We start from the raw sequence: 16,666 nt of genomic DNA on the forward strand, positions 1-16,666 counted from the left end.
TCCTCCTTCAGGACCTCGGTGTCTCAGGCTCTGCTCTCTCCCTGTTCTCATCCTACCTCAACGACCTCACCTACCGGGTAACTTGGAGAGGATCTGTGTCTGAACCTTGTCCTCTCACTACTGGTGTCCCTCAAGGCTCCGTCCTGGGTCCCCTCCTCTTCTCTCTACACCAACTCTCTCGGCTCTGTCATTCACTCGCATGGCTTTTCCTACCACAGCTATGCTGATGACACCCAACTGATCCTCTCTTTTCCCCGATCTGAAACACAGGTAGCAGCATGAATCTCTGCCTGTCTGACTGACATCTCTCAGTGGATGTCCTCACACCACCTGAAAATCAACCTCGACAAGACCGAACTGCTCTTCCTTCCAGGGAAAGACTCTCCCACCCTCGACCTGACTACTACCTTCAACAACTCTGCTATCCCGACCCTGACTGCTGAGAACCTCGGAGACACTCGACAGTCAACTCTCCCTTACTGCCAACATCACTGCAACAACACGTTCCTGTAGATACATGCTGCACAACATCAGGAGAATACGTCCTCTTCTCACTCAGAAGGCAGCGCAGGTTCTGGTCCAGGTTCTGGTCCAGGTTCTGGTCATCTCACATCTGGACTACTGTAACTCCCTCCTGGCAGGTCTACCTGTTAGTGCCATCCGACCTCTGCAGCTCATCCAGAATGCAGCAGCTCGACTGGTCTTTAACCTCCTAAATTCACTCCCACTACTCCGCTCCTCCTCCTCCTCCTCCTCCTCCTCCGCTCCCTTCACTGGTTACCAGTAGCTGCCTGCATCCGTTTCCAAACATTGGTACTTGCGTATCGTGCTGTGAACAGATCAGGTCCAGTCTACATCCAGGACATGGTCCAACCCTACATCCCAGCCCGCTCCCTCCGCTCTGCTTCTACCAATCGGCTTGTTGCTCCTCACTGAGATAAACACTCTACAAAATCACAACTGTTTGCTGTCCTGGCTCCTAAATGGTGGAATGAGCTCCCCACCGACATCAGGACAGCAGAAAGTCTGTACATCTTCTGTCAAACACACCTCTTCCGACTTTACCTTGAATGGTAGAACTTTAGTAGCACTTAAAATGACACTTACTGATAGCACTTTGTAGTTTGGCTTTCTTGAAGAAATTGTACTTTCTTGATTCCTGTTGTTCTGGGTTTTGTACCCTCATGGTTGTAAATGCACTTATTGTAAGTCACTTTGGATAAAAGTGTCAGATAAATGAAATGCAATGTAATGTAAATGTCAGAGAAATGGGCCTGTAAATGCTGCTGGGCAGCCAGGTTAACATATCACAGGTGTGTAAGTTGTGTTGCATTGTTTAAAAAAAAAAGAAAAAAAGACCAATTTCTTTCAGAGGAATAGGGCAGTCACTTTTTGTCTCACTCCCCTTTTCTCTCCAAACCAGTCTGACCTGACAGGAAGTGACAGAGTTTATTGCAACTATAAAGGAGGTGTGGTAGCTTGGCCAGCGGATAAAGGTGCTGCTTCTGTTGTGGAATTTGAGCTGGGAAACAAGATTCCTCCAACATGCAGGTAAGTGTTTGAAGAAAGAAATCACTGACCATTAATGGTTGTATTTTTACTCTTTAGTCTTGTAAAAGTACTAAACGGTATAATTTCTGTCATTAGAAAGTCTGACACATTCTGAGAGCTGAGTCTTAAACTGGGTTTCATTTAACATTTACAGCAGTCACACTGTCTTGTGCCTGCTGTTCAGTTGGATTAAAACATTACATTACTTTGATATTTAACTATCTCTTAAGGTAAACATATCACTGTTTAACTCAGGTCCAAATGAAGAGTGTGGTTGGATATTATGGGCTCATCTTGGCATTTCTCTTGAGCGGCACAGAACAAGCTGAGGTAAAACTAAAACCCACATAAATCTCTCATCCTCTCTTGAATGTCTTCCCCTTCTTCTTCGTCTTCTTCCTCTTCTATATTTCAGACGACAACAATTTAAGTATGCTCTGTGCTTTGTAATGTCTCTTTTTAATAGTGTATTTAAGATAGAGTCTCAATTTAAAACTGTTTCTGTTTTTTGGCTCGAAACATCAGGTAGCAGTTTCTTCTCAAGGTATGGGGCATGTTATTATTGCTTACTTGTTATAAATTAGATTAGCAAGACGATATATTCAATGTTGGTCATGTTCCTCTTGATTTTCCTCTTTGTCTTTCTGTTGTCATGTACACTTCAGGAACAGACTGCACACAGATTAAGACCCTCTCACCAGGAGCACCCAGCGGGGTTTATGTAATCCAGCCAGCTGGAGTCAAAGCCCACTTCAAGGTATCAAACCAGACAGGTTAATGCAGTTTGTTATGGTGACTGACAGTCGCTAAGGTTGAGGAAATAAGAGTTTAATGGTACACCTGAACACGGAGAGAGTAGGTTTAGGACAGTAAGCCAGTCATGAGCATTGGCAGCTAGAACACTTGAGCATCAAATGTTCCAACTCACAGAACTGAAACAACCAAACTGTGTGCATACTTCAGGATGACAAGGAACTGAACTGCTTGAACTGCTTTGGCAAACACACTAAACTCGTTTAAAGATGCTGTAAAGTACAAATGAAAATGAGTTTTAAGTTCATCACACCACAGAAGTATGGGTTGTTAACTACCCATCCAAATTTGAATGAAAAAAAAAACAGAAGAGTATGTTAAATTAGGCTTTGAAATGGTGAGAAAATCATCAGTCTTCTCTGCTCTGAAACTGGGGGGGGGGGGGGGGGGGGGGGGGGGGGCATGTCCTGAAGGAGCTGAAGCTCCGCCCACTCGCTGGAAGGTGTTCAGTGTCCTGTATGACAGTCCTGTGGCTGCAGTTCTTTTCCCCACTAAGCGGTCCGTCTGACATCCAACCTCTCGGTGACTTTATGCATGATGTCCCACTGGTCCTCTGTCTCTCTGGTGGACGGAGTAGCCTGCTTTGGGAAAACAGAATAGAATTAGAATTTATTTGTCCAATGAGTGAAACATACAGATGCAATCAAATCCAGCTTGACCCCTGAGCTGTAACACAGGAGTCAAACTGGACACCAGAGACAGCAGACAGTGAGTCTCCAACTACTTCTAACACACCTGCATTACAATAGTGAAGATAATAAGAGAGGAGGAGTTGATTTAATTCTGTAACGACTGCAACATGAACAACGCTGCATTACATCACATGTCAATTCATTACATTACATCAATTCATGACATCACATGTCAATTCATTACATCACATGTCAATTCATTACATTACATCAATTCATGACATCACATGTCAATTCATTACATCACATGTCAATTCATTACATCACATGATAATTCAAACTTTGAACCTGCTCAGGTCGAGCCGACAGACAGTCTTTCTCTTCCACTGATGTCCCTCCTCCTCCTCCTCCTCCTCCTCTTCCTCCTCCTCCGCCTGCTCTCTGCAGCTTCCTGCACATGTAGTCGGACTCGTTTATCCGGACCGGTACTGGTAGATGTCGCTGATTGTAATGTTACACCGGAGTACAAAAACAACAACCCTCATTAATCGGGAGGACGAGATCTCCTCTGGTCCATGTTCACCATCACCCCGACATGTAAAATACAGAGTTACATATATTATAGTTCTTATTGTAGCTATATTGAGATTCATAAAACAATCTGCGGTTATCGGAGCATTTTCCTCTGAACTCTGCTACGAGCTCAATAGAAGCTAATTAACACATTTCAGCAACTCATTTCACACATATATAATGTACTGAGAAGCAAATCATGGAATTTGCTTTCCAGCATCTTTAAAATCTGAGAAAAATGCTGGTTTTGAATGACCCTGAGGTCTTTTTAACTGACCTGCAGTTCAGCATTCCTCTGGAAGTTGCTTGACCTGATTCTGTTGTTATAGAGTAACTGGAGTTTAGACAGAGATAGCTATATATACTTTATTAATCCCTAAGAGGGACATTTTTATATTTATGCTCCACTTAACTTAAGATACAACTGTGTGAGACAGATGTGTCGTAGTGTTTCAATGTGTGTAATTCCATTAGTTCCAAGTGGAAACCTACTGTGACATCTTTTTTGAACTGCTCTATTGAAGCCTTGAGTTTGGCATTTTGTCCATCGCCATCTTGTCTTCCTGGGGCCAGAAGTGACCATATTTGGAAGACCTGGGGAGGAGAGACGAGTTCATCTGAGTTGATCTGATGAGACAAAAGGAAACCATGCTCGCCAACCAATAATGGAAACCTGACTGCACCACAGGCCTGTCAATCAAACCAGACATGCCCCCAAATGTTCCTCTCTTTGAGGCCTAATATAATAATTACAAGTATTATCAGAAGGACAACCAAAATACTGATCAGAAGGGACAAATTGCATCAATATGACTTGTTGAAAAAAGGTATTGACTTTGTATTTCATAAGCGAAGTTTACAATTTTTGAAAGGGAATCTATTGAGCCAGAGGTTTTTTGGAGCCAGCCCCTGGTGGCTTTTAGTGGTATTGCACTTTCTGGCAGTTCCCCATATGGCTTCACTTTTCAGACTGGGAGACTTTGTCCATTTTTATATCCAATTATGTTTCTAAGCTGTTGCTAATTAACTTACACTGCATCACTGTGTGGTTAGTACACTTACATACAATACTCTACATGTCAGCACACCTACTTGTGTAGACATAATGTACTTTGTGTGTCAAAACAACATAAAACTTTAAAAATGATTTGTTGTCTGGCCACATGAAATAAAAAATATACCTACCCCTGATTCAAACCACTGAAGCTTTGATTGCCACAGATGCATTTTAAAACATGCCAGTAAATCTTCCTATTGAGACAGGAGACCAACACTTAGTGTTCACTGTGTCATGGCATTAACGTCAAATGCTTTTAAAAACCTTGTATAAATACGGTGTTAACATATTGGCATACAATAACGGCAGCTTCAGAGTACATTGTACTTCGCGCCTGAACCTGTATCAGTCAAACCTACCAACAATGAATGGTCAACAGAACAAAAACTGCCAGCTCTGGTCCCACTTATGTTATTTAATATATCCACATACACTGTCAAACAAGTCCCAGCCATTAGAAAAAGTAACGTTAGATTTCTGAACATGTGTTTACTGGACTTCCTGCTCAGGTGTACTGTGAGATGCGTTCGGATGGAGGCTGGACAGTGTTTCAGAAACGCAGTGGAGGAGCAGTTTCATTCAACAGAAAATGGGCAGCATATAAAAATGGTTTCGGACACCTGGCAAGTAAGTTAATTGCTTTTTTGTCATTTAAAAAGAGAGAAACTGGTTGTGTTTGTTGAGGTATAATCTTGAAATCTCAGAAAGGTATGTTAAATACAAAAAGTGGCATGGCAAACCTAACATGGTTTCTTGGCTTGGAAAGATGCATTTATTAAAGAAGGGGTTGGTTGATTTTTTTTCATCGGTGCAGACGGTGCAAAGACACCAGAAACTTGTAAGGCCTTTTCTTTGTGCTCTTCTGATCCCCTCAGAGGACCACTGGCTCGGTCTGAGGAAGGTTTACTCTTTAACCAAGCAGTTCAAGAAGTGGACCATGAGGGTGGACCTGTGGGACCATGAAGGTGGCACTGCGTTTGCCAAGTACAAGAACTTTAGGCTGGGAAATGAGAAGACAGCTTTCAAACTGCATGTTGGGAAATACAGTGGAAATGCAGGTACTAAAGCCTTTCAAAATGACTCGTCTTTATATTTTCTCATTGTTCCTTTTTTCCTTTGCTCACTTATGCCGTTTTTGTTGTACTTATTTAAATAAATGTAAATTAACTGCTCAGTGTGGAAATTTCAAACATCAAAACGTCAATTTCTATCCAAATAAATTTGATGTCTTACTGCAAACACACAGCACCAATTTTTTATTGTTTGTGACATATTAAAAGGGGACATTAGTTGCTTTTATCCCCCATTAATATTGTTAGTTTTCTTCGAAAGATCTTTGCTCCTTCAGTTTGTTGAAGACTTTTCTTTATTCCACCACCTGCTGTCAGTACAGACTTGTATGTAACTCTGGAACAACAGCGCCCTCTTCCTGTTTTTTACTGTAAAGCAATTCAGCTGCTTGAAAATCCAACCTGAGGTGCAGAGCAGCAAAAGATCTCAGAATTTGCGCATAGATCATCTCATTTAATTTTCACATGGCAGCTTTAAAGTGGTACTACATAACTGTTGAAAACCTTGTTCCTCTTCCTTCAAGTCATAAGCTTGAGGAAAGAATCTTAAACATTTTACTTTACAACCTTACTTGATCGGGAGTAGTTTCTAGGAGCTACTTTTAGCAAACTAAATCCAGATACACCTGTATTACTAACATCACTGAGTAAGTTCTCTAAGTTTACCACTCCTTTGTGCTTTAAAGAACCTTCTGAAATATAAAATCCAGACTTTCCTGAAATTTGCCTCTGACTCTATCTAAAGGCGACGCCATCCGTGGTGCCTATCGGGGGATCGACCAGAATGGCTACGGCTTCAGCACCATCGACCGCGACAACGACGGGTGCTCCCCATGCATCTTTGGCGACATTGCTCAGAGGGAATGCTCCTTTTCAGAGGGCGGCGGTTGGTGGTACAGCAAGTGTGGCTCTGCCAGTCTAAACGGTGACTGGCACCCCGCTGGTAACCACATCGGCTGGGCTTCGGGCCTCCACTGGCTCACCTGGAAACCCCCAGCGCCGTATTCGGTCAAGGCAACCAGAATGATGATCAAATCTGTGTGAGAGGAGCCCACGCTGGTCATCCTGTTTTGTTTCATGCTGACATTATATTTCTGAAATTTGAGATGGATCATTCTTTCCAAACATGTTAACACCTCAGAAAAAGTAACTTTTGAGAAGAACACATGTAAAATAGGAAATTCTGCTCCAAATTATGTGGATCACAACTATATTCAAAAAGAATAAAGCATGATATTCATTTCATTTACAGTCATCTCTGGTCCCTTTATTTGTCAGATCAACATACTCATTAAATGTGTTTTGCAGAAACCCTTGTTTATTGAATGTTTACACAAAAAAAAAACATAGAACATCTCATGAAATACACTTCAATCATCAGAATCATTTAAGATTTAAGGATTAGATTACAATTCTTTTTTTTTTTTTTTCTGTTTGTGTCCACTGACTAGATTTACCCCCAAAATGGTGCATCAGTGATGCAGCAGCCTAATAACACACCTGGCTGTCAGAGTCAACAGTGGTTTGGAAATTACCCTCATGGCAGAAGATTAAAATTGTTTTTAGCACAGCATGTTAAAGTTGAATATGCAGTAATTATATATACACATATCTATCTATCTATCTATCTATCTATCTATCTATCTATCTATCTATCTATCTATCTATCTATCTATCTATCTATCTATCTATCTATCTATCTATCTATCTATCTATCTATCTATCTATCTATCTATCCATCCATCCATCCATCCATCCATCATCCATCCATCCATCCACCCATCATCCATCCATCATCCATCCATCCATCCATCCATCCATCCATCCATCCATCTATCTATCTATCTATCTATCTATCTATCTATCTATCTATCTATCTATCTATCTATCTATCTATCTATCTATCTATCTATCTATCTATCTATCTATCTATCTATCTATCTATCTATCTATCTATCTATTATATAACCAACCTCACCCTGTGTTGTAGCTGCATTTCAGCCTATTAAGATTTTTTTTTTTTTTTGCACACTCAAAATTCACTTTTTAAATAAGAATTTACAAGTAAGTGTCGTTCGTGATTTCAGAGCATCTGCAAGGAAACCATCTAGCTGTTCTTTTTAGGGCATATGTGGGACAAGAGAACATCAATCATATTCTTAATGATGGGAGGTTGCGGGTGAAGGCTGTGCGGCAGGTGGTGGGCCAGACCCATCTCCCAGGCGTCCACCAGATGAACTTTCAATCCTTTAAAAACAGCTCTGAGCACTTTGTCACGCTGCAGCGAGAACCAGTCGCTGTTGGTCAGCGTCTCATAGAGCGACAAAGCTTTGAGGTTTGCGGTCCTGATGATGACCAGTGTGTCCGGAGCTCTGGCCAGCAGCCGCACCACTGCCCTGCGGATGCCTTGTAGCCGTCGGATATAGACCTCAATAGGGAAAGTGCTGAAGTGTGACCAGATTCCAAGAACTACGACGGTGTTTGCGCCTCCAACTACACCGTCTAGTTCGTTGGCAATATAACGCAGCTCACTGGTTGGGACATTGGCAAAACGGATAGGAGGACCGTGGCAACGGTACGTCACCATGATGTTGTTCGCATAGTCCAGGGTCATGAAAGGTCCAACTTGCTTCAGGCTATGAAGGTTATACTCCTTGAGATCTGAAAGTATCACAGAGGGAACAGATTGAGCTGCAGTAGGAATAAAATCAAACTGTTGGCAGAAATCTTTTTCGGGGACTTACCAGGTAGCGCTGAGTTGAGGTGTTCAAACCACTGCCTGATGGTGGAGTCACCATACAGGTGGACCACCTTGCCTTTCAGACACTGACTGATGGCTGAGTGGTTGTTAAACTGGTGAACTGTGGTACCACCTAGTGCTCGCCACGCACCTTTGTAGTAATAGCCAGAGGGTCCAGATGTCACAATGCTGCTCTTCACCTCTGGTTGACCTGAGAAGAGGTGAATAAAGAGAATGTATTTTTATCCTCTTTATAAATCCCATGCAAAGACCAAAACCAAAGTCTCTCCCAAGTCAATTTGTTACTACTGAACCTATAAATCCAAATTAACTTTGTTATATCTTTTAATTACATTTTTTTTTACTAGTTTTGGATCAACAGATTAGATTGTTGTGTTGTTTTTGGAGAACTTGCTTTGTGTAAATAAATACACTGCTAACAAACTTTTAGCTTAGGAGGTGAACACCGTCTCGAACAGAGTCGCAAACATTTTATAAATGATTGGGTTTTCTGCCTGGTTACAGTTAGTCTGGCTGCGCTGGCTTTTGCTCACAGCTTCAATTTTCTTCGTTGTAAATACAGTCCAGTAACTCGGCTCGTATTAGCATTTGCACAGCCACTCTGAAAGGCAGACCAATCAGAGACCAGTGTCAGTGGTTAACTGCGTTTGTCCCTCCTCTCCTTCACTGTGATTTGACGGATGGCGACAGTGATGAGCTCAGCCTTAATATTTGTCAACTCTTGCTGACCGGAAAAAAAACGCCAAACGTTTAGCGCTGAGCGCAGAATAAACACTCAGCACCCCGTCAAACTGCTGGAGTTCATTCAAATCATTTAAAACATATGCTGTAGCTGCTCTGGAAAAATCACTGCTGGACACGGGCACCGTGTAGTTGCCGTGGTGGCAGAGTGTCGGGCAGTTTATGCACATGCTGATTGGTTAAAATAAACCTGAGGTCTACACCCAGTAGAATAGAACAATTACAAACGATTCCCAATGGAGCGTGAAATTGGGTCTGGTTCGCACCAGGCTAGGCTATGGTGGTGGCAGTAAAAATTGGCATTTACCTTTCATTTTTGGCAACACAGTGACAGTCGTAGGCCCTGAAGCTGGAATGGACACTTTCAAGTTGACACGACTGAAGCAAAGGACACACAACAAATGGAAACAATGGAAGTTAAAGCTGTGCTACATGATATGTTCATGTAAACAAGGCATATGTGTCATGTGACAGGTGAGCCTTTTAGTGCCTTTCTGCTGATTGTTTTTCTTTCTTGACCCTTAACTTTACTGGGCCAGTTCAGCTTCACCCTTCATCAATGTATTTCTGCAGCAGGAAGCTGTTTTCAGCAAAGAACACTATTGACTATCAAAAAGTTGACAGAAAAAAATTAGGATCTAGCTGGTGAAGATAGCGGAGAATTTTGAAGTCCCAATCCTTCACAACGTGCTGTAGATCCAAATAAACAGCAGAACAAACCCTTTCTGATGATACCTGGCGTTTCTCTGTACGACAAAGTGTTTTCAGCAAGTCCAGTTTTATCTCAGCTGACCTCTGTACTGAATATGTCCTAGAAATGAGGATGAACGTGATGACATCCAGCAAAAGTAACCACAGGTAATTTATTTAAGAATTAATATGGTATTTGCAATTATCTGCGAATATGTGAATATCTTAATTAAGGTAATAATTAATATGGTTTAAAGGCCACCGATTTATTGATTAGCCTATTTAATACATTTAGTATTTTGGTTAGTTAGTAAATTAACGGTTTTCAATATTGTCATTTCTTAAATCCTTTTTAAATGAATGCTGTTTTAACATGCTAAAAGACGTGTGTTGACATTTTTGAAGACATCATTTGTTTGTTATCAAGGTCTTCCTAAATTTATTCGCAGAGTATGAACAAATTCAGGAAAGATATTGATGAATCCCAGATTTGTGTAGCAAATATTCGTACGCATGGTTTAAACATAGATTTGTGCGTATTAGTCAATGAGGCCTGATGAGTTTCCCTTTGATAATGGCCAACAGCCTTGAATGTCTGATGTCCAACAAGTTGTAACCGAAAAGCAGGCGCGTGATTTCTGTTTACGTTCGTTCAAAGCAAGACACACCGACACAAAGGACAGAAGTAGGGAGAGAGCACCGGGACAACGCTGCCCTTCACCTGGTGAAGTAACGCCCGGATATAATTAGAGCTTCCTCTGAGTTTCTGCTATGATTATGTAGAGCACATATGATCACAGATCTTTTCCCTTTGTATTTCTGCTGGGAATTGCATGCCACACGCATGAAAAATAGGTTTTGTGTCAGTTCTTTATATGACGCACTGCACACGCGAGGCATGACTCGGGGGTGAGACGTTGGTCTTACACAGGCAATGTGGTTGCTCAAATCTTTAACCATGGATGCAGAAATAAAAACAAGCCATGCAAGCAGTGTGTCCCTGGTCTAACGCCACAAAGCCACCCCTACTTCCTGTTTCCATGGACTACGTTTGTCCTCTCTTGTCTCATGACCTCTTTCAAGTGATCTACCTCTGTTTACATACGTGTTCTTCTCACGGCTGGGCGACACCAGACTTGTCAAAGACACGCTTCCCTTTCATGGATAGGCGTGTATCTTTCACGCTTTGCCGTGATACTAGGCCGGTCTACAGGATGCGAGGAGAGTAAACTGTTTACTAACTCTGTATGGTGTCCCAATAGTTGTGCAACAAGAACGTACAGTATATTTACATAGGCAACGGTCACCTTTGAAAGAGTTTCTCCTCCAAGGCCTTAAGATTTTGTTTGAATCCTCCCTTTGAGTGTGTAATCCTGTTATCACAGCTCAGCTTCTTTGGCCTGTAGCAGAACCACGGATCACCTGTATGGAGGTCAGTGTAGTTGCACAGTGGCCCCTGGGTCGGTCTCAGGCATACGTTACAGGTTGTACTTTCAGTGACTGAGCCTGAGCGGAATCGGCTCTTGAAGTAAATCCTGTCATGCTGTTCGCTGGTCAGCCTGCGCAGCACTGTGACTGCCTCGCTGGGGTGAACCAGTGTCACCTGATAGGAGGGAAAGAGAGTTTTCACTCAGAGCCATTTCCATGATTTAGCTTTTGTTATCCACTCAAAGTCAAATAAGATGAAAATCACTTCAATTTTCACCCTTTTTAAGCCAAAAATCAGATTTATCCCAGATTGGACATATATTTGTGGAATAGATTGTTTGTTAAAATCCCATTCCCAGCAGTCACAGCCCCGTCATGGCAACAGGTGGAATTCACCACATGTGGAAACATGTGTAGTAAAAAGGATACTGCATTCAAATTGGTAGTCTCTTAAGCAGAAAAACATAAAGCAAAAGTGGATTGAATTAAACTGTCATCAAGCAAATATTTCCGTGCCCAGCTAACGAGCTTTCTACTTGCTGTAGCTACCCGGTGCTACTTCCAAATCCAAGAAGCATTTGATAGCAAATTATAGGGCTACAAATTACATACAAAAGCACCAATCACATCCAGCATATCCACTGTAGAGTTTTCTTCCCACTTGGGAGATACCGTCAGAGCGAAGGCTAACTTTCGCAGCTGTCCCGCACCAGACTTGCCACACGAGACAAGATGCATCAGACACATCGGCCAAACAGGTTCCAGTTTTACAAGCATAATACAAGCATAGCCAGTTCTACAATTGAAGAACAATAGTTTTCAGGTCTTATTTATGGTTCGTTAACTACAACTACAACTGATGTTTTGCCTGGAGAAGGATTCCTAATCCTCAGTTATTTTCTTTAACAGGATTTCATGTATGTATCCATCATTCATTTCAAAACAACTCATCTGAAATACATTTCAATAACTCATGAGTTAGCTAGCCAGCTATAAGTACTACATTTTCTAGTGACGGCTTTTCTCTTCATGTGGTTTCTAGAAATTAAGGTCCAATTGTTTCACAAATTACCAAGAATTCGAAACGGTAAATCTGCCACTGTTATTATTGTAAACTACATTTGTGTAGTGCAAGACATGAAAGATGACATGAGGGGTACCGGTAACTCACCGAGGAGCACAGATCTCATTTTATCGTCAACTGAAAGATGGACTATCAAATCCCGGAAACTAAATTTGATACAATAAGTTTTAGCATCACCTCAACTTGTGTGTTTCCTTCCCAGAGTAAAGAGAACACAGCAGAGTAGGAGCCATTGAGATGATCCACCACTCGCCCTGCCACACCTGCGAGAAGAGTCGGGTTGCTCAGTCGAGCTACTAAAACGTCTCCACCGGACTTCTTTGGACGACCCTGGAAGTCATAGATTTTGATCATAACTTCCAGCTTATCACCTATGTGCCACTGTCCCCCTCCCCTCCCTGGGACAATGGTGAAGGTGCTGTGAGCTGGATCACTCGACTCTGTCAGGGAAAGAGGAGACGGCAAAGATGGAGTTTCAGGCCAAGCAATGGAGCGTAGTAGGAGGTCTTCCTCAAGAGCCTCCTCAGGGGAATGTGGTTGGAAGGTGCAGAAGCTGTGCGGGTGATTGAAAAGTCTTGACATGATGGTGATGGAGTTCACTTTAGTCTGAAAGTGGCAGAAGGTCAAGAGAGAGATTGTGACAAAGATGCATCAAACAAATGAAGGACAAAGCTTCCAATTCATAGCAAACAACACTGATAAGCAATATGCTCCAAATGTCACTGACGTTGTGGTGATAGCAAATAAACTGCATCGATGTTTTCAGTGTGCCTAATTTACTTTGCAATCGCTTATTAAATGGTCAAAGCTGCTGTGTGTAAATTGCCCTGAAGCTTTTGTCACACTCTGTCTTGCACTGCTGGCTAGATCACTAAAACAGATGAGCAGATGAAAAGGCTTTCAAAATCAGATTAGTAGATTAAAAGGCTTTTAAACTGTAACCCTTCTGTGTGTGATTTAATTTGCAGTTAATTTGTACACAGTGCCTTTTATATTTTATGGCTGAGATTGCATCATGACGTGCCAACTGCTTGATTCACATCTAATTTAATAGACAAGGTTCAGCCTTATTTTTCATATGATTAACTGAATCTGAAGGTTGTATTTAAAAAACAATATTGTTTTAATCATTTACGTAAGTGCGATTAAACACATATCATCCACCAAACCTGTCTGTGGGATTTTGGATAGTTCTGTTCATGTGCACTCTTGCCCTGTGAAGCTACAAAAATAGCTCTCCACCAGCTCGGACCAGGTCTAAGTGAGTAAATACCAATGTGCCTGGGTTTGTGCTGTGCCAGGAACAAAAATATGGCCCTATGTCTTTTGCGCTGGGACAGGGCCAGTCAAAGAAGGTTGTGTGATGAAGTACAAAGGTGGGTAAAATCCTCGCAGGGATTCAATCACAATACAACCAAGACGGCTCACCTGAAGCCCATTTTACAAAGTCATATAATAAAAAAACAAAATCAATATGACTATTGTTGTAGTACAAAGAACATGGGCACAATAATTTACTTTGATGTTTTACTTTGACTTTTAAACGGGTACCACAATGCCAAGCTGTTTGGGGCCATACGTTGGCATTTTTTAAAAGCTGACCTGCACACATTGTTGGTTTTGTTCTTCTCATGAGAAGTACTGACGTTAAGAAAAAAAGAAAATAATAATAATTAAAGCTTTTACTTTCATTTAGGGAGGCCACTGCTGTCAGCCAATCACAGTGCTGGATTATGAGCTCTACCGAAATCACATGATTTTTCCAAACTTCCTGAAGAGCATTACAGTAATATTTCACGTTTCAAATAGGACACACACTTCTACTTAAAACCCAGTCCTCACCTCCAGGGTGTGTAGGCTATACAGCATGAAGATGACGGCAAACACTGCCAAGAACAGAAAGATGATGCTATACTTGGGGAGGCAGGTGCTGACCTCCTCTCTTTTACAAACTCTGGCCTTCATGATCAGGGGATGTCATCAGTCATCATCTTTGTTTGTGGTGTAGTAGTTATAAAACAAGAACAATACATGCTAAAGGTTAGTACATGCCAAAAGTAAGTTGTAAAATCCTCTCTATATAAACAGTACAACACTTCCTGCTTTCTGTGGGTACAATGTCCATTTTATCACCCAATAAATTCTATTATTTGATCAGCCATTAATCGAGGCCACAAACACGGCTGTCCCGCCTTTTAGTTGGATATCATGATTGATTCCAAGGTAACGCCCTTTTTAAAGTAAATAATTTCATACATTTGGACACTGCAGTCTTTTGCAATCTGACACCATGTTCTGCAAAGTTACCCTGACAACATGTGATTGTGACATCTGATTCTCTTCACATGATACTTTTTACTTTAAGCCACACTTGCTGTGTAGGTCCACTTTGTGGTGATGTTGGTCGGCCTGTCTGAAAAAGTATCATCATTATCATTGGTTCAAATTACCAGGTGTGGTTCAGCATGGATATCCTGAATTTGATGAGACCTAATATGATGATATAATCTTGCTTTAGGTGGAGTCCACAGTCCTTTAGAAACTATCCTTTCTCAACACTTTCAAAACGTGCTTTTTGCACTGATAACAGTAACTGAACATTCACCTAACGTAAACACATGAAATGGTTCGAGTAGTAGTCCAATGGTTGGCAGTCAAAACTAAACACCTGATCCCCTGAGTTGTTTTTCATGTTTAATGTAAGAGAAATCTAACAATTTATTGAATATACTCTATGTTAGAGTTCATTTTAGGAGAGTTTGTTGAACAAAAGTTTCTGCAGACATCCAGTACAACTCTTGTTTTATCTGACAAACAGGCTTGACATTTAAATTCTAATAAACAAAGAGAGGCAGGTGGAATAAAGTTTAGTTCAGACCACAAATGGCCTACAGATACAAGTGTTTACGTATGGCAAATGTGGTAAAGTTTGTTCGACGTGCGATACACAAAATCAAAAGAACTATTCACTCATGTTCTATAGTATACAGTACAATTAGTTCAACACCTAATTTGAAATCAGGGAGAGAGAAAAAACAGCAGTGCAGGAGGGGAGAAAACACAACACGTAACAACCACGATAGATTGATTCACAGCTGCCGCAGCCAAAATCTGAAAAATAACCATCCAGCCCCAGCTTCACTCGTCACATTCAGGCAAAGCAGCTGCAGCTCACAACCACAAGCTGATTTACCTGCTGGCGGAGAGCTACTGTATATTTAAAAATGAATCAACCCACAATGTATCTCATACAATGTCACATCATCACTTTTTTAACTGCCACTGGATCAACATACTGTTAATGAGGACCAGATCGCAGCAGAGTACAAATAGACTTATGGCTGAGATAATGTGTTCCTCAAAAGAAATTCCCTCCATGACCCATCAGGGTTTTGTACTTAAAGTAGCCTATATTTTGAATGCAAATTACTTTTACTTCTTTCAGAACTGCTTCCAGGTGTTTTCTGCCTGTTTCACTATAATGTGGTGCATAGTTTAATCGATGCATCAGTGTATCTATTATAGACTGATTAATTGTAAAATCTCAATGATAAAGTTTATAACTGGAAGTGAAAGCACAATGCACAGTGTGAATAACAACTGTATAGTAAAAAGTACAGTATTTTCCTGCAAGGACAAAGTAGATCGAGTGTAAAGAAAGAGAATAAAAAAGATATAGCCGACTCATCAAATACCTTTAAAAGACATACATACTCACACACACACAGAATAAGAATGGATTCATGCATAACACGTCTTACCTCAGCAGACACTCATTTGGAAAAAAAAACAGTAAACTGATTAAATCCCAGCGTTATCCTGCAGTTGACAGTTTTTATTTGCAGTGAACTTTGTTCAACATGATGGTAACGACCAGATGACAATGGTCATTTACCCTTTATGCCTCTCCTTGTTCCTAACTACTCCCATGTATTAAAACAGCCATTACGTCGTGTTGACTTGAAATATGATGCTTCAAAAACAAACTTGGAACGGACATGTTTGAAGTGCCAAAATTAAAGCAAATCAAAAAGTAATTTGTGTCATATAATAAACTGTGTTGTAAGTATAATCTATATGATTTCAGAGTATTCAGTGGCAGATCATTTTCAGTTTATCATAAGATTCAGATTTTGGCTATCATTTGCTTTCATATTTTGCCAGCAAAGATGTAGACAGAAGGATGGGTCATTCACCTTTATGCCTCTCTGAGGTCTATTTTCTATCATGGTAATGGAAAGGTGTTGGTATGTGTCCTGTCACTTC

At 41.1% G+C, this 16,666-nt stretch overlaps 2 protein-coding genes across 2 annotated transcripts; one reads left to right on the forward strand and one right to left on the reverse strand.

Moving 5' to 3' along the window:
• The first annotated feature begins 1,469 nt into the window (after window positions 1-1,469).
• Window positions 1,470-6,941, forward strand: LOC138202692 (angiopoietin-related protein 5-like). The gene is made up of 7 exons (XM_069156949.1): window positions 1,470-1,551; window positions 1,807-1,881; window positions 2,077-2,095; window positions 2,217-2,308; window positions 5,136-5,253; window positions 5,502-5,684; window positions 6,442-6,941. The coding sequence occupies exons 1-7, from the start codon at window positions 1,546-1,548 to the stop codon at window positions 6,738-6,740; spliced, it is 792 nt and encodes a 263-aa protein (XP_069013050.1). The 5' UTR covers window positions 1,470-1,545; the 3' UTR covers window positions 6,741-6,941.
• Window positions 6,942-7,512: 571 nt separating this feature from the next.
• On the reverse strand, window positions 7,513-12,995 carry LOC138202694 (NXPE family member 3-like). The gene is made up of 5 exons (XM_069156950.1): window positions 12,578-12,995; window positions 11,196-11,491; window positions 9,506-9,576; window positions 8,441-8,647; window positions 7,513-8,357 (listed from the first exon to the last, which is right to left on the reverse strand). Exons 1-5 carry the CDS (start codon window positions 12,980-12,982, stop codon window positions 7,804-7,806), a joined length of 1,533 nt encoding a protein of 510 aa, XP_069013051.1. The 5' UTR covers window positions 12,983-12,995; the 3' UTR covers window positions 7,513-7,803.
• Between the last annotated feature and the right edge of the window lie 3,671 nt (window positions 12,996-16,666).

Source organism: Embiotoca jacksoni, unplaced genomic scaffold, assembly GCF_022577435.1.
Source record: "Embiotoca jacksoni isolate LCO1_2020_lvr unplaced genomic scaffold, fEmbJac1.0.p SCAF_21, whole genome shotgun sequence".
NCBI classification, from domain to species: domain Eukaryota; kingdom Metazoa; phylum Chordata; class Actinopteri; family Embiotocidae; genus Embiotoca; species Embiotoca jacksoni.